Consider the following 26,197-nt stretch of genomic DNA (forward strand, 5'->3'; position numbering starts at 1 on the left):
GACGGCGCCCTTAGCATTTGCCTATGCCACGGGCCGGCCCTGCCTCATTGCATTGGCTTTAAAGGCCTACTGAAATGATTTTTTTTTATTTAAACGGGAATAGCAGATCCATTCTATGTGTCATACTTGATCATTTCGCGATATTGCCATATTTTTGCTGAAAGGATTTAGTAGAGAAAATCGACGATAAAGTTCGCAACTTTTGCTCGCTGATCAAAAAAAGCCTTGCCTGTAGCGGAAGTAGCGTGACGTCACAGGAGCTAGTATTCCTCACAATTCCCCATTGTTTACAATGGAGCGAGAGAGATTCGGACCGAGAAAGTGATGATTACCCCATTAATTTGAGCGAGGATGAAAGATTCGTAGATGAGGAACGTTGCAGTGAATGACTTGAGAGGCAGCGATGGACGTATCTTTTTTCGCTCTGACCGTAACTTAGGTACAAGCTGGCTCATTGGATTCCACACTCTCCTTTTTTTATTGTAGATCACAGATTTGTATTTTAAACCACCTCGGATACTATATCCTCTTGAAAATGAGAGTCGAGAACGCGAAATGGACATTCAGTGCCTTTTACATTGGCGAAATGCTTTAGCTACGAGCTAACGTGATAGCATCTTGCTTTAACTGCATATAGAAACAAAAGAAATAAACCCCTGACTCGTAGTATAGATAGAAAATCAACAATACTATTAAACCGTGGACATGTAAATACACGGTTGATGCTTTCCAGGCTGGCGAAGGTTAACAATGCTGTGCTAACGACGCCATTGAAGCTAACTTAGCAACCGGATTGCACAGAGCTATGCTAAAAACATTAGCTCTCCACCTACGCCAGCCAGCCCTCATTTGCTCATCAGCACCCGTGCTCACCTGCGTTCCAGCGATCGGCAGAAGGACGAAGGACTTCACCCGATGCGTTTGGCGGTCCGGAGACGTAGGAAGTCAAGGTGAAGTCGCCGGCTAGCGCGGCTAGCGCTCCAACAAAGTCCTCCTGGTTGTGTTGCTGTAGTCCGCTGCTAATACACTGATCCCACCTACAACTGTCTTCTTTGCAGCCTTCATTGTTCATTAAAAAAATTGCAAAAGATGTCCAGAATACTGTGGAATTATGAAATGAAAACAGAGCTTTTTGTATAGGATTCTACGGGGTACCATAACTTCCGTTACTCGGACTTCGTCACGCGCATACGTCATCATACCGCGATGTTTCAGCCGGATATTTCCAGGGAATTTTAAAATGTCACTTTATAAGTTAACCCGGCCGTATTGGCATGTGTTGCAATGTTAAGATTATACATTGATATATAAACTATCAGACTGCGTGGTCGCTAGTTGTGGCTTTCAGTAGGCCTTTAAATCAAAGTGTCCCGTTGTCCTTCAATTTTTTAGGACTAAATTGACAACCAATACCGCTGAAGAAGTACTAACAATGGCAAACCAACAGAGAACGCTCTTAATCTACATTATGGAAAGGAAGAACATGTTCTTTGGGCACACAATCTGTTTCAAACTCAACTCCTAGAAGGGAAAATGGGAGGGGAAAAGGAAAAGACCAAGGCGCAGACGGTGATAACATCACGACATGGAACAATAAATACGATCGGTACTGGAAAATAACAGCTCAAATCCGGTGCTGCTGGTGAACCATGACCTCCATCTTTCAGCGAGGGCTGAATAATGACGAAAGTGACTACCCCTGAAAATAGTTCCTTCAGCAATGACCATAACATTGTTTATTGTAAAGAAGACGACAAAGAAACATACGTATATATAGATTTCAATATGTTACATATGTTGATTGAACAAAAATATAAACGCAACACTTTTGTTTTTGCTCCCATTTTTCACGAGTTGAATGCAAAGATTTAAAACGTTACTTTACACACAAAATACCTATTCCTCTCAAATATTGTTCACATATCTGTCTAAATGTGTGTTAGCGAGCACTCCTTATTTGCCAAGATAATCCATCCCACCTCACAGGTGGCTCACTGATTAAACAGCATGATTATTGCACAGGTGTGCCTTAGACTGCTCACAATAAAAGGCGACCTTGAAATGTGCAGTTTTTCCACACAGCACAATGCCACAGATGTCGCAAGTTTTGAGGAAGCATTCAGTTGGCGTGCTGACTGCAGGAATGTCCACCAGAGCTGTTGCCTGGGAATTGAGTGTTCATTTCTCTATCATAAGCAGTCTCCAAAGGCGTTCAAAAAAATTGTAATTGGCACCTTCTACAACAGACCTGGCCCTTTGTGCGTCCCTGTCCGGCCCGTGTGAGGCAATACAACTGTGCTGCTTTTATTTTGAAAAGTGTTATTTAAGGGCGTGTGTCCGTGTGTAACCTGCGAGTGAAGGTGCACACGCAGCGACAAGTGATGCACGGTTTACACCCGAAACGCTAAAAAGAGAAAAGTTGATGAGTAATGGCGTGTTTTCAACAAGACATGGACTGCAAAGCAACGTTCCCTCTAAGGTGCGTGCCTGCGCAATTGCGCACTGCTCAAGCGTCCGCTGCGCGCAGCAAATATATGCCGCGCACCAAATCAAATCCCATCTGAATTCTAAACAAAATGAACACATTTATTCTGTGTAATTTTGCAATGCAACTTTGAGTGACAGTGACAACAAGCGGCCCTAACGGTGTTCGTCAACACCGTTCAATTGAACACCGTTCAATTATTGTAACGTCTATCGAGATGCTTCGAGGACAGGAATTATATCGATCACTTTATTGAGCAAAACTGTTTATATTCGGACATAACCACACCGAAAACATGAGTAAAACAATTCTATCTGGAAAAACTAGTCATTTTCTGCCGTACAAACCAGGCCAAAACCAACTTGTCATCTGTCACCAACACGCATACCACTCAACCACTGGTGCGTTTATGGCCACACAAAAAGTCGGACAACTCAAACACCACACAAAGTTACACTATGACTCCTCAGTCATACGTGTGCTTATTTTACTGTCATTTATTATTAATGTTAATTTATTTATATTAGTCATGGAATGCTGTTACACACACTATGTTGAAGTATTACTATTATTATTAATTATTATTATTATTATTATTATTATTTATCTTACGGTATATATCGGGTTGTTCATGCGGCCTCTGGTAAAAATTAATTGCCCACCCCTGTTCTACAAGCAAGGTATTACTGATATACCTTGCTCATAAGCTGGTATATCAGTATATATTAATGTATTAATAATAGAGATGTCCGATAATGGCTTTTTTGCCGATATCCGATATTGTCCAACTCTTAATTTCCGATTCCCACATCAAGCGATACCGATATATACAGTGGTGGAATGAACACATTATTATGCCTAATTTTGTTGTGATGCCCTGCTGGATGCATTAAACAATGTAACAAGGTTTTCCAAAATAAATCAACTCAAGTTATAGAAAAAAATGCCAACATGGCACTGCCATATTTATTATTGAAGTCACAAAGTGCATTATTTTTTTTAACATGCCTCAAAACAGCAGCTTGGAATTTGGGACATGCTCTCTCAGGGAGAGCATGAGGAGGTTGAGGTGGGCGGGGTTGGGGCGGGGCGGGGTTTTTAGTAGGGTGTATATTGTAGCATCCCGGAAGAGTTAGTGCTGCAAGGGGTTCTGGGTATTTGTTCTGTTGTGTCACGGTGCGGATGTTCTCCCGAAATGTGTTTGTCATTCTTGTTTGGTGTGGGTTCACAGTGTGGCGCATATTTGTAACAGTGTTCAAGTTGTTTATACGGCCACCCTCAGTGTGACCTGTATGGCTGTTGACCAAGTATGCCTTGCATTCACTTGTGTGTGTGAAAGGCCGTAGATATTATGTGACTGGGCCGGCACGCAAAAGCAGTGCCTTTAAGGCACGCCCCCAATATTGTTGTCTGGGTGGAAATCGGGAGAATGGTTGCCCCGGGAGATTTTCGGGAGGGGCACTGAAATTCGGGAGTGTCCCGGGAAAATCGGGAGGGTTGGCAAGTATGACTGGGAGACGCAACTGCTCTGTACTTCTCCCTACGTCCGTGTACCACTCTGTACAGCGGCGTTTTAAAATGTCATACATTTTACTTTTTGAAACCGATACCGATAATTTCCGATATTACTTTTTAAAGCATTTATCGGCCAATAATATCGGACATCTCTAATCAATAATGATCAAATGTACTATCTGAAGTTGTAACCAGACAACTCTATAATATTGTGTTTGTGAGGGCGAGCAGATAGCACCACATTAAACATGGGCGATACGGCCTAAAGTATACATTGCAGCCTCCTGTGGTAAGGATTTATATCACAATGTAATAGAATAATTTCCAAACAGGTTACAATTGCTAAAAATTAAGCTGCTGACTAATGCAGTAACATATTGTGTCGTTTCCTGTTGTAATATTGTCTCAAAACTATTATAAATCTACTTGCTAATTTACTGTTAATATCTGGTTACTTTCTGTCTACACTTTTGTTAAAATGTAAAAAGCACTTATTCTTCTGTTTGATACTTTACTTTTGTTTTGGGCAATACTACAATTTGAGAATCGATGTTTAGTTATACCACCTTAACATTTGACAACAAAACAACAACGGTATTAGTATAGTACCACGATACTAATGAATCATATTCGGTACTATACCGCCTCTGAAAAATACCGGTCCACCACGGTCCACCACGTCACGTCGTGTCATTGCTGGTTTTACGAGCAGACGAGCATGTTCGGCAGCGCACAATCACAGAGTACTTACAAGCAGACACAATGTGTAGACAGAAAAGGGAGAACGGACACATTTTGGCTTAAAAACTTACGATAAACGTGAAGTTATAAACCTGAAACACCCTCAGGAAGAGCTGCTTTAAGACATGGCTAGCTAGCTAGCGGCTAACGTCCAGCCGCAGTAGGCAGTGTTTTAGCTACTTCTAAATCACTAATCCTGGTCTCCATGGCGACAAATAAAGTAAGTTTCTTACAAGTAACATTATCACTGCAGGACGAGGAATAGCTAAACATGCTTCACTACACACCGTAGCTCACCGGCGTCACATTGTAAACAAACGCCATTGGTGGATCTAAACCTGACATCCACTGTAATGATACCAAGTACAGTAGCGTATCTAGTCAATACTACTATGATTACGTCGATATTTTTTGGCATCTTCTTTCGTTTTTAAAACAATTCATTTTATGTTTATAAAGTCAGTAAATATGTCCCTGGACACATGAGGACTTTGAATATGACCAATGTATGATCCTGTAACGACTTGGTATCGGATTGATACCCAAATTTGTGGTATCATCCAAAACTAATGTAAAGTATCAAACAATAGAAGAATAAGTGATTATTACATTTGAACAGAAGTGTAGATAGAACATGTTAAAAGAGAAAGTAAGCAGATATTAACAGTAAATGAACAAGTAGATTAATAATTCATTTTCTACCACTTGTCCTTAATAATGTGTACAAAATAATAGGTGTATAAATGACACAATATGTTACTGCATATGTCAGCAGCTAAATTAGGAGCCTTTGTTGGCTTACTTACTACTAAAAGACAAGTTGTCTTGTATGTTCACTATTTTATTTAAGGACACACTTGCAATAAGGAACATATGTTTAAAGTACCCTAAGATTTTTTGTTAAAATAAAGCCAATAATGCACTTTTTTGTGGTCCCCTTTATTTAGAAAAGTATCAAAGTACCGAAAAGTATCGAAATAATATTGGTACAGGTACCAAAATATTGGTATCGGGACAACACTAATACCTATATATACCTTTATATACCTGTATACATATATACCTATATATATATATATATATATATTTATATATATATATATATATACCTATACTGTATATACTTTTATATAACTATATACATATATACCTATACTGGCTCACCTGCACTGGCTTCCTGTGCACTTAAGATGCGACTTTAAGGTTTTACTACTTACGTATAAAATACTAAAAGGTCTAGCTCCATCTTAGTTGGCTGATTGTATTGTACCATAAGGACTGGACTCTCACGTTATCCATTGCACCGGTCACCCGGGAGGGGAGGGGGGTCCTTACAACTGCGGTCCCTTCCAAGGTTTCTCATTGTCCCCATTGGGTTGAGTTTTGTCTTGCCCTGACACAAACCATGTCGTTATGGTTTGTGCAGCCCTTTGGGGCACTTGTGATTAAAGGCTATATAAATACATTTTGATTGATTGATTGATCCAATCTTAAGTAGTTACAGGCACAGTATTGGTCATATCAAGGCTGATACTTAGACTATTTAAGAAAATTGAATGATTGCATTTTTGACCACAATTATAATCAAACAAAAACACAGGATGGCGGTGTAACAATATGAATGAAATATTTAAATTATGTCTTACAATTGGCTATGATTTACATCCTTCGGTTTTTGCACGTAAAGTCCTCCTGTGTCCAGAGACCTATTTCCCGAGTTTGTAAACAATAACAAAAAAAACCCAAAATAATTTCAATCTAACCTCTATGGCAGGGGTGCCCAAAAAACGGCCTGCCAACGTCCAAAGTCCGGCCCGCGGGAAGTCTAAAGGTTTTTTTGTAAATTATTATTTTTTTAAATCTGTCCTTTCTAATCCATTTTCTACTGCTTGTTACTCTCGGTGTCTCCTCATATTGTCTAAAAATTTATTTTCCCATAATAACGTGACATCATCGCGCTCGTGCCAAAGTGTTTTGACCCAATGCGGCCCCCAAGTCAAAAAGTTTGGGGACCCCTGCTCTACGGTATCGACCCAAAAATAATAATTATACTTTGTATCGTTACTGTCAATTTGCATCGATCTGCCCACCTATGTTTTTACGTTCAAGAGCTCCAGCTTGCTATTAGCTTATACTCCTAAAGTGTGTAGTGTAGCGGAGGCGATGATTGCTGACTTAAAACTGGCTTTGCACTGCGGAGGGACGTTAGCCGCTAGCGTTGAGAATGCGTTTGTTTTCCTGTTGCTGTCAAATTTGCAGACATAGCTCGAATGTGTCATTAACATCCATTCTTATCAGGATATAACAACAGTATTAAAAACTCTAACGTCCAGGTTGGAGCACAGGTCCGGTGGCCATGGATGAAGTGCTGGCTGTCCAGAGTCGGGACCCGGGGTGGACCGCTCGCCTGTGCATCAGTTGGGGACATCTCTGCGCTGCTGACCCGTCTCCGCTCGGGATGGTCTCCTGCTGGCCCCACTATGGACTGGACTCTCACTATTATGTTAGATCTACTATGGACTGGACTCTCACTATTATGTTAGATCTACTATGGACTGGACTCTCACTATTATGTTAGATCTACTATGGACTGGACTCTCACTATTATGTTAGATCCACTATGGACTAGACTTTCACAATATTATGTTAGATCCACTATGGACTGGACTCTCACTATTATGTTAGATCCACTATGGACTGGACTCTCACACTATTATGTTAGATCCACTATGGACTAGACTTTCACAATATGTTAGATCCACTATGGACTAGAATCTCACTATTATGTTGGATCCACTATGGACTGGACTCTCACTATTATGTTAGATCCACTATGGACTGGACTCTCACTATTATGTTAGATCCACTATGGACTGGACTCTCACACTATTATGTTAGATCCACTATGGACTAGACTTTCACAATATGTTAGATCCACTATGGACTAGAATCTCACTATTATGTTAGATCCACTATGGACTGGACTCTCACTATTATGTTAGATCCACTATGGACTGGACTCTCACAATATTATGTTTGATCCACTATGGACTAGACTTTCACAATATTATGTTAGATCCACTATGGACTGGACTCTCACTATTATGGTAGATCCACTATGGACTGGACTCTCACTATTAAGTTAGATCCACAATGGACTAGACTTTCACAATATTATGTTAGATCCACTATGGACTGGACTCTCACTATTATGTTAGATCCACTATGGACTGGACTTTCACAATATTATGTTAGATCCACTATGGACTGGACTCTCACTATTATGTTAGATCCACTATGGACTGGACCCTCACAATATTATGTTAGATCCACTATGGACTGGACTCTCACTCTTATGTTAGATCCACGATGGACTGGACTCACACTATTATGTTAGATCCACTATGGACTGGACTCTCACACTATTATGTTAGATCCACTATGGACTGGACTCTCACTATTATGTTAGATCCACTATGGACTGGACTCTCACACTATTATGTTAGATCCACTATGGACTGGACTCTCACTATTATGTTAGATCCACTATGGACTGGACTCTCACACTATTATGTTAGATCCACTATGGACTGGACTCTCACTATTATGTTAAATCCACTATGGACTGGACTCTCACACTATTATGTTAGATCCACTATGGACTAGACTTTCACAATATTATGTTAGATCCACTATGGACTGGACTCTCACTATTATGTTAGATCCACTATGGACTGGACTCTCTCACTATTATGTTAGATCCACTATGGACTGGACTCTCACTATTATGTTAGATCCACTATGGGCTAGACTTTCACAATATTATGTTAGATCCACTATGGACTGGACTCTCACTATTATGTTAGATCCACTATGGACTGGACTCTCACAATATTATGTTAGATCCACTATGGACTGGATTCTCACTATTATGTTAGATCCACTATGGACTAGACTTTCACAATATTATGTTAGATCCACTATGGACTGGACTCTCACTATTATGTTAGATCCACTATGGACTGGACTCTCACACTGTTATGTTAGATCCACTATGGACTGGACTCTCACACTATTATGTTAGATCCACTATGGACTGGACTTTCACAATATTATGCTAGACCCACTCGACGTCCCTTGCATCCGGTCTCCCCTAGAGAGGGGTGTGTCACCCACATCTGCGGTCCTCTCCAAGGTTTCTCATAGTCATTCTCATTGACATCCCACTGGGTTGTGAGTTTTTCCTTGCCCTTATGTGGGCTCTGTACCGAGGATGTCGTTGTGGCTTGTGCAGCCCTTTGAGACACTTGTGATTTAGGGCTATATAAATAAACATTGATTGATTGATTGATTGATGAACGTCGACTTTATATCGTGTATTGCATATATCTCGCTACCCTTTCCCGCATCTATCTGTAGCGGTCCAAATGTATCCGTGGCGAGCCACCGCAAATAAATGAATATGGCAAACACTGGGTAACACTTAGTTTGTGGCTGTATGAGAAGATTACTAAAACAAGCAGCTGATTTGCTCAATAAAAGTTTAATAGAAGCAGTAGCTTTTATAGAATTCTGTATAATTTACACCAGTTGTTTCTGTAAGTCTCTGTGTGATGACAAAGAAAAACATTACTGTAGGCTACGTTTTAATGATTGGGAGCCTAATTTGCACGAGCGTGCTCACTAACACCTTGTGTTGTTTTTGTGCAGAGACGCTCTAAAGTCTCCCAGGTGGGTACATCAGCTCGCCACACAGATGTTGTCACCCTGACGGCAGCGCTGCCACACCGCGAGTGTAAATTGCATCCAGGTAAATACAATAACTATTGCACCTTTTTACAAGATAAGCAGGCTAAGTTTTTTTAAACCATGGCGCTGGTCACGTTGCTCAAGGATCACAGGCTGCCCGTGTGCCTGCTCTTCCTCCTGACGCTGCGCAGGTAGTTCCTGTACAGCAGGGGTCACCAACCTTTTTGAAAGCAAGAGCTACTTCTTGGGTACTGATTAATGCGAAGGGCTACCAGTTTGATACACACTTAAATAAATTGCCAGAAATAGCCAATTTGCTCAATTTACCTTTAACTCTATGTTATTATTAATAATTAATGATATTTACACTTAATTGAACGGTTTAAAAGAGGAGAAAACGCGGAAAAAAATGACAATTAAATTTTGAAACATAGTTTGTCTTCAATTTCGACTCTTTAAAATTCAAAATTCAACCGAAAAAAAGAAGAGAAAAACTTTAAAAAATAATTTATGGAACATCATTAGTAATTTTTCCTGATTAAGATTAATTTTAGAATTTTGATGACATGTTTTAAGTAGGTTAAAATCCAATCTACACTTTGTTAGAATATATAACAAATTGGACCAAGCTATATTTCTAACAAAGACAAATGACTATTTTTTTCTAGATTTTCCAGAACAAATTTTTTTTTTTAAATTCAAAAGACTTTCAAATAAGATTTAAATTTGATTCTACAGATTTTCTGGATTTGCCAGAATAATTTTTTTGAATTTTAATCATAATGAGTTTGAAGAAATATTTCACAAATATTCTTCGTCGGAAAAACAGAAGCTAAAATGAAGAATTAAATTAAAATCTATTTATTATTCTTTACAATAAAAAATTTTTTTTTACTTGAACATTGATTTAAATTGTCAGGAAAGAAAAGGAAGGAATTTAAAAGGTAAAAAGGTATATGTGTTTAAAAACCATTTTTAAGGTTGTATTTTTTCTCTAAAATTGTCTTTCTGAAAGTTATAAGAAGCAAAGTAAAAAAATTAATGAATTTATTTAAACAAGTGAAGACCAAGTCTTTAAAATATTTTCTTGGATTTTCAAATTCTATTTGAGTTTTGTCTCTCTTAGAATTAAAAATGTCGGGCAAAGCGAGACCAGCTTGCTAGTAAATAAATAAAATTTAAAAAATAGAGGCAGCTCACTGGTAAGTGCTGCTATTTGAGCTATTTTTAGAACAGGCCAGCGGGCTACTCATCTGGTCCTTACGGGCTACCTGGTGCCCGCGGGCACCGCGTTGGTGACCCCTGCTGTACAGCATCACGCTGATCACCCTGTCCTGGAACTGCTTGGAGACGATGTAATACAGAATGACGTCCAGAACCGTGCTCAGGTTCATGAGGAACGTGGAGAACACGGCCCACGTCCAGAAGGCCTCGCCTTTGTCCATGCCCAGCAAGTGCAGCAACAAGCACACGTGGAACGGCACAAAACAAACCAAAACCTGCAGGATGAGCGTGATGATGATCTTGATGGACTTCCTCTTCACTTTGGGTTTCAGCTTGGAGGTGCGCCCGTGGATCAGGTTGTCCACGACCACCACGTAGCAACCAATCATGACGCAGATGGGCAGCAGGAAGAAGAAGGCCACGCGGGCGAAGTTGACGGAGTCTTGGCGTCGCAGGTAGATGACGTCCTGCATTTTGAAGCAGGTGGTGAAGTTGCTGTCGCGGTCGACCCCACCCGAGAAAAGCAAGGGGGCGGTCCCGCCCAGGGTCATTAGCCACGCCCCGGCACACGCTGCCACCGTCTTGGGCACGTTCCTCAGCTCCTTGCCGTGCTTGGGCTGCACAATGGCCATGTATCGGTCGGCGCTGATGAGAGTGAAGAGCCACATGGCGATGCACGGGTAGAAGACCGTGATGGCGGCGCTGATGCGGCAGAAAATATCGCCCAGGGGCCAGAAGTCCCAGTGGAGGTAGACCATCCGGAAGGGGAGAAGCAGGATGAAGGTGAGGTCCACCAGCGCCACGTTGGTCATGTAGACGGTGATGGTGCTCTTCTTCTTGGTGGTCAGGGCGAAAACCCATAAAGCGCTGAGGTTGACCATGAGGCCGCTGACGAAGATGAAGCAATAGAAGACCAGGCCAGCCGTGCGGTACTCATCCGGAAGCCGAGATGAGTTGGGAGGGAGTGTCAAGGTCATTGTAGCTCCAAATTCTGCAGAAAAAAACAGCAAAAAAGTGCGACACCAGGTAAGAAGTTTTTTTAATACTTAAAATGTCACAAAAAGTTTCAAACATTTTTTCTCAAATAGTTGCCTCCGCTTGAAAAGATGCCGTAACCCAATGAATCACCAAGTTCCTCCACTGGAGCAAATAAGCGCCCCACCTCAAATAAAAGCAGGTGGTTTGAATGTCGATATTACGATGCCATCGCAGTATCGGAATTGGCTTGATACTTGATACTTTAAATATATTGTTTATTTTTTACAAATATCTGTTTAGATTTTTTCTATTTTGCTAAAAACATAGAGGTAGATGAAATAAATAAATAAATATATATATGTATACCGTATTTTCCGCAGTATAAGGCGCACCGGATTATAAGGCGCACCGAATTATAAGGCGCACCTTCAATGAATGGCCTATTTTAAAACTTTGTTCATATATAAGGCGCACCGCATTATAAGGCGTATAGAATAGACGCTACAGTAGAGGCTGGGGTTTCGAGACCTGTTGTGGCTCAATATTGGTCCATATATAAGGCGCACCGGATTATAAGGCGCACGGTCAGCTTTTGAGAAAATTGTAGGTTTTTAGGTGCGCCTTATAGTGCGGAAAATACGGTATATATATATTTATCTATTTATTAATTTATATATATTTATATATAAAGAAAAAAAAAAAAAAATATATATATATATATATATATATATATATATATATATATTTACTTACTTCATCCACCTCTATGTTTTTAGCATCCATTTTGTCCCCGCGGCCCCGAGAAGGACAAGCGGTACAAAATGGATGGATGGCGATATAAATATATATATATATGGATGGATATATATACTGTATAAATATACAGTATATACATGTATACACACACACATATATATATATATATATATATATATATATATATATATATATATATATATATATATATATATATATATATATATATATATATATATATATATATATATATATATATATATATATATATATATATACAGGTATATATATATATATATATATATGTATATATATATATATATATATATATATATATATATATATGTATATATGTATATATATATATATATATATATATATATATATATATATATATATATATATATATATATATATATATATATATATATATATATATATGTATATATGTATATATGTATGTATATATGTCTTAATTAGATTATCCAAAAAAATAAATAGTGCTCGATACCGTGGTAGAGCGTAATATGTAAGTGTGGGAAAAATCACAAGACTATTTCATCTCTACAGGCCTGTTTCATTAAGGGGTTTCCCTCAATCATCAGGAGATTATATATATATATATATATATATGTATATCTATTTATGTATGTGTATGTATATACTATATATCTGTATATATATGTATATATTGGTGTAAAAAATAATCGTTACAAACTGATAACCAATTTTAACTTTAGAGATAAGGATACATCTTTTGCCGATCATCTGGATCGAACTGTATATGTTATGGATAGGTCCGGTTGGAAAGTGATATATAGGTTGCTTGTAGATCGACTATGAAATATGGCCGCTCTGATCTTGCGAGATTTCTGTGATGACGTAATACGGAAGTACCGTTCTTGTTTGCGACTGACAACGACAGAACAATGTGGGAGACAGCACTGAAAGAGTTTATAAAACAATACACCCCCGAATATTAAATCTAAAGTGTGGTTAACGTTTGGATTTTTAAAAAAAAATGGTCCGTTGGATAAAAGTATTGCCATTTGTAACGTTTGGAAAGCAGCGATAAAGTAGCGGCAGCACGACTAATGTCATCACCCACCTGTTGTGACAGCATGAAGACACTCAAACTGGTGACGAGGGAGCTAGGGATGCTAATGCTAGCAGAGCTACCAACTGGCAAGACAAAGACAGATTTGAAAGACTTCCAGCCCCAACTTAGCCACAACTCTGCGAGGTAATCATATCATTTATTACACTGTTCATTAGGGATGTATACTGAGTACCGGTATATTTTAGTACTGGTTTCTACTTGGGTCGGTCCTCCTGGACTGTGAAGATTCTGGACGAATGATACTGCTTTTGGTATTTTTTAATCCAGCTGATTGTCGTAATTATAACACGCTGTCACATTACAGGCATGTGATTTTTCCGTCTAAAGTCGGAATTCCGTCTTTTTTAATCTCGGGAAAAAAACTAATTATCTCCCGTTTTTCCGTTTTTTTTCCCGACCCTAAATCAAGATTCGAGACGTAGTTTATATTACGCCGTAGTTGATCGATATGTTCCTTGTGACCAATCAGGACATCTGTTATGAATGATGACGTTAATAACGTCATCATTCATAATGGTTACTACGGCCATTTTCCATATGTAAACGATGTCGGTTCTGGAGAGAAAGGACGCTTTACGAGTAAAAGAAATTAATAAACATGTCAAAAATAAGTTTCGATGGGACTGGATGGAAAGGGAAATCACTGATACTGTTGGGAAGAAGGAAGTTACGACTTTGTTCGGTGATTTTATTCGGAAAATCGATCGTCCCGGAAAGGTTTTGTGCACGTGGTGTCATGGTAATATTGACTATGGATCACGAAGTTTCAAGGCTTTGGAAGTACATGCAAAACGCCAAAAACATATGAAACAACTTGAAGCATGGAAAACCAACTTTTCACTAGCTGGTACTTTTGGATGTCAACCGAAAGTGAGCAAACCTTACGGACTTCATCCTTTGTTTACGTTTACATCGACAACTGCCGTAGACATCGAGAGGAAAGATCCACCCAAACAACCCACTTCAGTTGCAGACAGAGTTGTTAATAATGAGGTAAGCTAAAAAATATTTGCTTGCGAAATATGCATGTTTGTTTTAAATATTAACCAATTATTGCTTTGCGAAATATAAATGTTTTTTTCTAAAAATAAAAAGCCACGTGAAAATATATTATGAAATTACAGAAATTCAAAGAGTCGCATTATTGAATCCAGTTAACAATTTATTTGAAATAAATTTGCATATAATACTATTTTGTAATATTAAGTTCTTATGTAGTCTCTTGAAACTATTGTCAGTAGTGTAACAATCTTGAAAGTAAATATTTTCACATTTGTTTCATGCAATATGTCAGTGTCCTCACATTATTATTATTTACTATATTCAAATATGAGTAAACAATACTAAATATGTTTAATTATTTTCATAAATTTATATCCTATTTTGGCGAAAAGAATGAAATGTTTACATTTGGTATTTTGTTAAATACATTTGCAAGATAGCTCATGTTAGGGCTCTCCGAGAAAGCTAATGTGTGAAGTGAACTGAAGTAATGTGGTAATACTGTAAATAAAGTGTAGATAATAACACTGATCAATGTGACACCTGTGGATGTGAAATGAACACAAGATGTAAATATTAGTGACTAAATACTATTGGGACTGAACCATATACAGTCATTCATTAGGATAATTGGGTTATGTATGTTCTATTAATGATGTTTTCATGTCTTTAAACACTAAAATATTTTCTTCAAATGGTGCTGTCTTTGTTAATTTTAGCATGTTAAATTGGTGAAAAACCAGGAGCTTCGGGGGGCGTTGCCCCCCTTGTCCCCCCACCAGGGCACCGCCCTGGACCTGGCTGGACCTGGCTGGGGGCCTTCGTCCCCCACACGTCCGGACATTTTTTCAGTCTTTTTCATTGTGGTCAAATCACATGCCTGCATTAGGTTCAGGTGCCGCCGCATGCACATGACAAATCATCTTGTAATAATTACAAATTGGACGCAACATCACACAAAAGTTTGTAAGGCAACAATTCTTCTTCAAAAGAACTGCATTTTTTGGAATATTGCCGATCGTTCACAATCATTATGAAAGACAGACATGACGACGGATGTATTTTTTTAAGCATTCGAAATAATAAATAAATAAAGAATTTGAGCTTCTACAGCTGCTGTTTAGTTTACCTGGTGGCACTCAATTGTATCTTGCGCTCGTGTTACTGTGGCGTTATAACACCTCTACTTGATGCACAGCTTGCTTGCTTGTTTTCTCTGTATTTAATTATTGCTACCTGAGCAAGCAACAGTAAATACCTGGTGGCTTTTCCAAAAGTGTTTTGTTTACATCTTCTTTTCTGATGTAGGCACAAAAAGTTATTAGTTTTACTATTTGTTCATAATTATTACAGGAACCACTTGTTTTGTATGTGTATGTTTAAAAAATAAACATATGACATTGTTCATTAATATCGAATCACCATTTAAGGCAGAGCTGAACATCCCTAATAAATAAATAAATATATATATATATATATATATATATATATATATATATATATATATATATATATATATATATATATATATATATATATATATGGGCTGCAACTAACGATTATTTGGATAATCGATTAATCTGTCGATTATTAATCAGTCGATGAATCGATTGATAATCGGATAAAAGAGACAAACTACATTTCTGTCCTTTCCAGTATTTTATTGAAAAAACCCAGCATACTGGCACCATACTTATTTTGATTATTGTTTCTCAGCTGTTTGTACATGTTGCAGTTTATAAATAAAGGTTTATTTAAAAAAAAAAAAAAAAAAAAAAAAAAAAAAAAAAAAGCCTCTGCGCATAGCATAGATCCAACGAATCGATGACTAAATTAATCGGCAACTATTTTTATAATCGATTTAATCGATTAGTTGTTGCAGCCCTAATATATATATATATATATATATATATATATATATATATATATATATATATATATATATATATATATATATATATATATATATATATATATATATGTATATATATATATTAGTGCAGCTTCTCATTTCAATGCATTTTCTTTATATTCATGGCTATTTACATTGTAGATTGTCATTGAAGGCATCAAAACTATGACACCTGTGAAGTGAAAACCATTTCAGGTGACTACCTCTTGAAGCTCATCGAGAGAATGCCAAGAGTTTGCAAAACAGTAATCAGAGCAAAGGGTGGCTATTTTGAATAAACTAGAATATAAGAAATGTTTTCAGTTATTTCTAGGGATGATGTTTGATAAGAAATGATCGAGTTCGAGCCTATTATCGAATCCTCTTATCGAACCGATTCTTTATCTATTCTCTTATGGAGTCCAGATAGGTTGTTGTATGTGGAAAGAAACACACAATATTTGGTTTAACAAACCACTTCACATTCTCTACTGCTCGCTACTATAGTATTACCATATCTGAGTTATTGTGCAGAAATGTGGGGAAATAACTACAAATGTGCGCTACATTCGTTAACCGTGTTATCAATTAGACTGATACATAATGTTGGATATAGAGAACATACAAACACTTTATTTATTGAGTCAGAAATATTAAAGTTTGATGATTTGGTAAAATTGCAAACAGTTAAAATGATGTGGAATTAAATGATGGAATGGATGAAGTAAAGAAGTGAAACATTGTACTGATATGATCCACTTTAAGAGGTTGTTCAAATGAATAGTGCTTACAAAGTACAAAGAAGAAGAATTATTTCAACCTTATTGAAAATAAGATATTCTTCATCTCAGTATATTAATAATGACTGAATTAATTAATTACATATTACAAAACTGTTGTATATACTAATTCACAGATATTTTATTATAAAAAGGTCAGTAAATGATGTATATATTTGTAAACGCTATGAAGTGGGAAAGGGGTAGGATTAAATAAGCTTGACTTCTTCCTACTCCTGTAAAGTGAAATGATATGAAACTGTGATTTATTATGATGTGGTCGGATCATGTTTTGTTTAGTTATGTTCTGTTAGTTTTGGACTTCCTTAGTTGTTTTGTGCACTTCGGGGGTTTGTTTTAGTCACCATGGTTACTTATGATTTTCACCTGCCTTGTACGCGCACCTGTTGCTCATCAGAGACTCTATTCAAGCCTGCCTTTTCCGCTCACTCGTCGTGGCTTCATTGTTTGCATTTGCAACAGTTACGTTGGCATTCTGCTTTTCCAGCTCATGATTCCTGTGCTAAAGTTACCTTAGCTTCTAGTATTCCTGTGCTAAAGTTACCTTAGCTTCTAGTATTCCTGTGCTAAGTAAGTTTTTGCTTTAGCTTCTCGTGCGAACGGCACGCTTTCCTTTTGTTTCGTTCCAGTCTGTTGCAATGTGTATTGTTTATGAAAAATAAATCATCTCCTACCTGCACGCTTTCGTCCGGAGCCGTCAGTTTTGCGTCCCGGGAGAACGAACCGCAGCACGCTGCACCTCACCGGGACAAATGACTGAGCTACGTCACGTCATTTCTTGTGATGTCACACGGGGCATTTTGTCGGGACGGGATTCGTTCCCAGGGATTCGAATAAAGAACCAACTCTTTTTTTTACTATAGTGGTCTCGATAACGGGTACCGGTTCTCAAAAAGGGATTCGAGTCCGAGAACTCGGTTCTTTTCTTATCGAACAATCGGGAAAATCGGTTTCGAGCATCATCCCTAGTTATTTCACCTTTTTCTGTTAAGTACATAACTCCACATGTGTTTCGTTCATAGTTTTGATGCCTTCAGTGACAATCTACAATGTAAATAGTCATGAAAATAAAGAAAACCCATTGAATGAGAAGGTGTGTCCAAACTTTTGGCCTGTACTGTATATATATATATATTCTGTTTATTTTCACAAATATATTTTATTTGTTTTTATATATACAGTATATATATATGTATATACTGTGTATATATATATATATATATATATATATATATTAGGGCTGCAACAGCTAATCGATTGAATCGATTAAAATCGATTACCAAAATAGTTGGCGATTAATTTAGTCATCGATTCGTTGGAACTATGCTATGCGCATGCGCTTTTTTATTTTTTATTTTTTTGTAATTTTTTAAAAACATTTTTTGTTGTTGTTTTTTTTTGTTTTATAAACCTTTATTTATAAACTGCAACATTTACAAACAGCTGAGAAACAATAATCAAAATAAGTACAAAAACAGTACAAAACAGCGCCAGGGCGGCGGGGAGGCTACGTCTCATGAGGTGGCGTAAGCTAGCCAATGATGTGTCATGTGCAGCTCACGTGACCACGGCGTCTCCTTTGCTGGAAAAATTTGAAAAATGGCGCAGGAAAACACTACCGATAGTTTAGCAGAAAAACATCTTGAGGTTATTGCTTCAATGGAGAAAAGTGTACGACCTAAGTCGTCAAAAGTGTGGGAACACTTCACTTTAAAGACTTTAAAGAAGACCGTTTCCTGCAAAATGGCACGGAAGTACAACATTGCTTCAGAAGCACCTGAAAAGGAAACATGTTGGAGCCATGGATGAAGGGAAGAACTCACAGTACGTAACTTTTTAAGTCCATAGTGGCAACAAGCATTCATGAGTTCAGCTTTTTTGTGAGTAACGTTAAAGTTATGCCTTTGTTGCAACGCGGGGCTGATAATGTGTCTCCGGCACATTTGACTCCGTTTTGAGAGAGAAAACGCACGGTTACCAATTTCGAAATAAACGTAACGGACAGAAATATCTCAGGTTGGTTTCATAATGGATCAATGTAGCCGGGCTGATAAAGCTATATAAATATATTTAGATTTGAGTGACGCTTTAGTATAACTAAACGTTATGAAGGTGCTGGAATATTTCATGCTATTATTCAGAGGCAGCCTAAAATGAATCCTTTATTATTCACAACAGAAACGTGTACAATATCTGATTCAGTTCTGATGAGTTACATTTCTGTGTTATTATTGGTGTATGCTGCACCCCCAATGTCCACAACATGGTGCCAGTATGCTGGTTTTTTTCAATAAAATACTGGAAAGGATAGAAAAGTAGTTTGTCTCTTTTATCCGATTATTAATCGAAGTAATAATCGACAGATTAATCAATTATCAAATTAATCGTTAGTTGCAGCCCTAATATATATATGTATATACTGTGTATAGGGTGAGTGCTTCTACATACAAAATACCACAGGAAGACTTTTTTTTTAGCTCCAAGTGAAAGTGAAACCATTATTGAAATTAAAAACAAGCTGCTAAAAAGAGAAGAGTGGGTGACTACTGTACTTTTGAGCATCACATGGAAACCATGTGTCATTAACACATACAATGACACATTTCACCGCAACGAAGGAACCAACAGTGCAATTTAATTCTTCCGTTCATGTCTTTAATAGATTAAAACTAAACTGCGGACTATATGTACCACTTTTTATGATCTGAAAGATAGCTTAAATTGTTGTGTGGTGGAACAAACTGTGGAAGTGAGATTAGCACCACTGCACAACCTGATGGCCATTGAAGAGAAATCATGTGACCAAATCTGTTCACCATTATAAATATTGACTGTAATGTACTGTACTGAGGGAGATCAAATATGAGAAAACCTATCACATGACGCTAAGAAACATATTTAAGGACATAAAGGTTACATTTGGTGAACGAGAACACGACAAGGAAAGTAGGTATTATTTTAAGAAGGCATACGCACTTCCTCATCTCGACAGGTCACAAGTGGTCACAAAATGCTGCAACTTACCTCACAAATTCCACAATAAGCGCTCCTTTGCATCAGTGAACAGCCAGCAGTCAAAATAAGGAAGCGCGAGGCCCAGAGACGCCACTTCCTGTGTGAACACTTTCTCCGCCTGCGTGCGTGCTCGTACCGTCCGCCAAAACCCCCCCCTTGAAGAAAATGATGCGCAGTTCGAAGTGTGTGTGTGTGTGTGTGTGTGTGTGAGGGGGAGCGGCGTGGCGTCTTTGCCAGGCAGAGCGATGGCAGATTTAGGGCGAGTTATTGATTGGAAAAGTGGGGTCTGTCACAGCACATTAGCTCTCGGGGGAGTCATCCACAGCAGGTTTGCTCGCGAGAAGCATCTGCTGCAGGAGAGAAGTAATTAAAAACAGGATGTTGAGGCAGTTGCCGTATAAACAGGAAATAAGACGACCGTAATAGACACTTCATGGCGGTGCTGTGAAATGTTCTTTTTTTTTTACTGCAGTGGCCACTTAATGGATGCAGAGAGCGTAGCTTTTGAGGTGCGAGGCTCAAGGCCGGCATCAGCCCACATTGATGATGTATGTGACTAATTGTGATTAATTATGTGCTGGACATTGGCATCAAATAATCCTTCATTACTGATGTTTTTCATGCTTTTATACAAAATGTAGCCTATAATAATGACACACTTTGACAGTTATTTGACCCCCAAGTAGGGATGATGTTTGCTAAGAAATGATGGAGTTCGAGCCCATTATCGAATCCTATTTATTATTATCATTATTTATCTTATCGAACCAATTTCTTATTGATTTTCTTATCGAATCCAGATCGGTTGTTCTATATGGAAAAAAACACAATATTTGGTTTAGCAAAAGCTCACCTTATTTTATAAGAAAAAATAAATAAATAAATAAATATTGACTGTCGTTACCCCCCTAAAAAAATAAAATAAAATAAATAAATATTGACTGTTGTTACCCATGGTATGGTATTTTTTAATTTATTTTTGTCATAAAAAAATACAATCATGTGGGCTTACGGACTGTATCCCTGCAGACTGTATTGATCTATAAATATAGATCTAATATAATATATATATCATAATATAATATATATATTATAATATAATAATAATAATAATAATAATAATAATATTATATATATAATATATATAATATTATATATATATATATTATATATAATATATATATATATATATATATATATATATATATATATATATATATATATATATATATATATATATATATATATATATATATATATATATATATATATAATATATATAATATATATAATATAATAATAATATAATAATATAAATATAGATATAATGTAGGAACCAGAAATATTAATAACAGAAAGAAACAAACTTTTGTGCGAATGAGTGTGAATGGGGGAGGTTTTTTTTTGGGTTGGTGCACTAATTGTAAGTGTATCTTGTGTTTTTTATGTTGATTTAATAAAAAAAATAAAATAAATAAAAACAATTATTTTTTTATTTCTTGTGCGGCCCGGTACCAATCGATCCACGGACCGGTACTGGTGGTTGGGGACCACTGGTGTAGGCTACAAGATAACGTTAACGTTATCAGACACATACAAAAAGGCTAACGTTAACGTTACCGTTAGCCACTGACTATGCTTAGGTAACGTTAGTCTAGCTAACATTACTGCAATCCTGGATTGACATACGAGGTAACGTTATTTTAGCCTAAAGGCTACGAGTGAGCAGATATGGAAATTAACCAGCAACAGTTAACGTTAGTTACTCACCAGCACTATCACCGGAATTGGCGCTGCAGGTTGAAGAGGGGCGTGCTTCGTCGCTGCTTCTCCACGACACCTTTCTCTAACCTTCAGGTTATGTGCAGCCTGAACATGTTTCAACATGCTTGTTGTACTTCCTCCCCTTACATGAGAGCGAAGCCTGGCAATAATTGCAGATAGCCGTTTCCTCGTCGTATTTTTTTGTAATATGAAGCCATGCCTTGAGGCGTTTCTTTTCGGTCCATTGTTGTTGCTGCTTTCTGTATCTGCCGCCGAATGACTGAGCTATGTCATTTCCTGGGACGTGCCACAGGACATTTCCTGTGGGAAGGGATTCGTTCCCAGGGATTCGAATAAAGAACCAACTCTTTCTCTTTACTATAGTGGCCTCGATAACGGGAACCGGTTCTCAAAAAGGGATTCGAGTCCATGGAATCGTTTCTTTTCTTATCGAACAACCGGGAGAACCGGTTTCGAACATCATCCCTACCCCCAAGTCAGTTTTTCTGTTGGAACTATCAGAAATGGAGTTTGTGTGTTCCGGAGCCAAACTGTGCCCATAATAAAACCTTTTAACTTGAGAGTCGGTGTTTTAAAGGCGAATGCACTTTTTCTGGAATTTTGCCTATCGTTCACGATCATTGTGATGACAGATGTCCATCCATCCATCCATATTTTACCGCTTGTCTCTCTCTGGGAGGTGCTGGAGCCTATCCCAGCTGCATTCGGGCGGAAAAAGGGGTACACCCTGGACAAGTCACCACCTCATCGCAGGGCCAACACAGACAGACCGACAACGGTTCACATTCACATTCACTGTATATTTTAATGCATTCTATTAGGGGTGTAACGGTACACAAACATTTTGGTTCGGTACGTACCTCGGTTTAGAGGTCACGGTTCGGTTCATTTTCGGTACAGTAAGAAAACAACAAAATATACATATTTTGGTTATTTATTTACCAAATTTGTAAACAATGGCTTTATCCTTTTAACATTGGGAACACTATAATAATCCTGCCCACGTTAATCCACATTAAATTGCCTCAAGTTGTTGCTCAGATTAAATAAAATCACAAAACTTTTCCTCTACATATAAAAAGTGCAACATTAAACAGTTTCAAGTCAACTCATTATGCTTAATTTATTACAGCATTTGGGAAGCCTGTAGTTGATTTTTATTATGTAAATGTTATATTTTTTTATCAACATGTGATAGCAGGGACCCTGCCATTCAAAACTAGGCTGCTCCATTACTAATGATTAATGTAACTATAGCTGAAAAAATAGTACAATAGCAATAGGAGAGACTATTCATCCCTGAACACCATGGAGTTCATGTAGGCTTAATGATGCACTTACATTATTATATCAACTATCAGAGACAGAAACTCTTCATTTAACATAATGTCCTTTTTTACTGCTTCAACACAGCTCTATCAACACAGAAAAAGGTAAAGTGAAATAACAGACAGACAGGGCTTTGCTGTCCGTAACACACACACATGCACACACACGCACACACACACACACACCGCAAAATGAGCTAACGTTACGCTAAAAGCTAATTAGCCTTCACCTCAAGCCAGGACTGCGAGCGAGCTGAAGCTGCCGTTTATGTTTCTAGACCAGTGGTTCTTAACCTGGGTTCGATCAAACCCTAGGGGTTCGGTGAGTCGGCCTCAGGGAGGTCAAAACACACCCGACTCATCGTGTAAATAAAAACTTCTCCCTACCGGCGTTTTACGGATACGGCAACAGCAGAAGTCAGACTGATTTGCAGGCGTGTTGTTTGTTGTGAGTTTATGCACTGTGTTGGTTTTGTTGTTTGAACAAGGTGATGTTCATGCACGCTTCATTTTGTGCACCAGTAAAAAAAACATGGTAACACTTTAGTATGGGGAACATATTCACCATTAATTAGTTGCTTATTAACATGCAAATTAGTAACATATTGGCTCTTAACTAGTCATTATTAAGTACTTATTAATGCCTTATTCGGCATGGCCTTATTATAACCCTAACCCTCTAACCCTGACCCTAACCCTCTAACTCGAACCCTAACTCTAACCAAATAACTCTAAATTAAGTTTTTGATACTTAGAATATGTTCCCCTAGTGTCCAAAAAACTCTAAATTAAGTATGTGTTACTTAGAATATGTTCCCCATACTAAAGTGTTACCCAAAACATACAACTTTGTCTTGAATTTGGAAAAAAACATTTTATTTTTCACTAAAGAAGGGTTCGGTGAATGCGCATATGAAACTGGTGGGGTTCGGTACCTCCAACAAGGTTAAGAACCACTGTTCTAGAAGGTCAACGGGCTCATAGTGATGTTACTAGTAGTTGACTGGGAGGTGTTTATTATAATTTGGGGAGAGTCCGCAGCCTGATGCTTACCTGCTAAACGCTAAGCACTGACTACATGCACTTTGAATACGCACTGCTGATTGGCTGTTACTGCTCTGAATACGCACTGCTGATTGGCTGTTACCGCTCTGTTTGTAACCAATCAGATGGTTGTGTGGGTGGGACAATGCTGGGTGCTGTGTAGAGTACTGACAGACATGCAGAAGGAAGCGGAGCAGCTTGTTAAGACTTTAGCTTAGGCGGCTATTTAATATGTTTGTGTGGAAACTCGTTCGGTACACCTCCGAACCGAACCGAAACCCCCGTACCGAAACGGTTCAATACAAATACACGTACCGTTACACCCCTACATTCTATATATTACATGAATGCGATCAAAAGTCTGCTTACAATGGAACCTATAGAGCCGTTCTATTCGTGCCAAAAGACGACCACATTTGGTACCCATCCCTACTTAGAATAGTCGATTATTCGACCTTTTCAACTTTGTAGTCGAATCGTCGAAGATTAATATCCCCCCTCCTCCCTCTGTGTGAAGAAGGCATGATGAGTACCCAAGGCCTCTCCCTCCCAGGTACAGCGGGTGTGCCGGGACACAAAAACAAAACCCATAATTGAAGGATTGACAAGAGATGTATTAATAATAACCACAGTAAAATTCCCAGTGGTTAGTGTTTATGTTTTAAATACATTTTTTTCCCGGAAAAACCGTGATTGATATCTGCTCTTTGATAATCTCTCACACCGACTAGAAAATGCTAGCATGAATACAAGAGACATTAATGTCTTTCCCCATTTAAAACACAACACACCCTAATCTAAACTTGTACAAACACATTACTGTCGGAGCAATCGAGATATATATATATATATATATATATATATATATATATATATATATATATATATATATATATATATATATATATATATATATATATATATATATATATATATATATATATATATATAGGGACAAGTGGTAGAAAATGGATGGAATAAATCAATCAAGGTTTACTTGTATAGCACCTTACAACAACACAATGATGCCCAGGGTGCTGTACAGGACAAACAAGTTAAAAACAAGTAATAACAGGGTAAAAAGAAAAAAAAAGCATGGATGTTAAAACAGTTTAAAAAAACCTCTAATCTAAAAAACGTTATGAGGACTGTGTGTTAAAAATAAAGCCAGTTTGAACTCTCACTCGGAGGAATATGACACGGACTGAGCTGTCTACAATAGGAAGTGGACTCACGTGATGTCACATAAACCGGAAATGAAACACATTTAAACACTAAAATTGTCTTTATTATTAAAAAAATGCATTCTACAAGTTTTAAAAACGATTAAATTATTATTTTTAAATTGTTTATTTTTTTTATTATTTAAATAGTATAGTCATTTAAAAAAATGTCAGTGTGTACTTTTGAGGACATTCAACGATGCCGCAATAATAATGATAACCGTGATAGTTTTGGTCACAAAAACCATGATAAGAAATTTTCATATCGACTATGGACAAAATTATTAAAATCCTAGACCAGGGGTCACCAACGCGGTGCCCGCGGGCACCAGGTAGCCCGTAAGGACCAGATGAGTAGCCCGCTGGCCTGTTCTAAAAATAGCTCAAATAGCAGCACTTACCAGTGAGCTGCGTCTATTTTTTAAATTTGATTTATTTACTAGCAAGCTGGTCTCGCTTTGCCCGACATTTTTAATTCTAAGAGAGACAAAACTCAAATAGAATTTGAAAATCCAAGAAAATATTTTAAAGACATGGTCTT

General features: G+C 37.6%; 1 protein-coding gene and 1 long non-coding RNA gene across 2 annotated transcripts; one reads left to right on the forward strand and one right to left on the reverse strand.

Moving 5' to 3' along the window:
- The first annotated feature begins 9,448 nt into the window (after positions 1–9,448).
- On the forward strand, positions 9,449–11,838 carry LOC133658122 (uncharacterized). Its single transcript, XR_009827399.1, has 3 exons — positions 9,449–9,551; positions 11,047–11,497; positions 11,563–11,838. It is a non-coding gene; the product is annotated as an uncharacterized LOC133658122 (long non-coding RNA).
- Positions 10,585–20,416, reverse strand: gpr18 (G protein-coupled receptor 18). The gene is made up of 2 exons (XM_062059755.1): positions 20,286–20,416; positions 10,585–11,705 (listed from the first exon to the last, which is right to left on the reverse strand). The coding sequence occupies exon 2, from the start codon at positions 11,689–11,691 to the stop codon at positions 10,687–10,689; it is 1,005 nt and encodes a 334-aa protein (XP_061915739.1). The 5' UTR covers positions 11,692–11,705; positions 20,286–20,416; the 3' UTR covers positions 10,585–10,686.
- Positions 20,417–26,197: the final 5,781 nt, after the last annotated feature.

This window comes from Entelurus aequoreus, linkage group LG10, assembly GCF_033978785.1.
Source record: "Entelurus aequoreus isolate RoL-2023_Sb linkage group LG10, RoL_Eaeq_v1.1, whole genome shotgun sequence".
Taxonomy (NCBI): Eukaryota; Metazoa; Chordata; class Actinopteri; order Syngnathiformes; family Syngnathidae; genus Entelurus; species Entelurus aequoreus.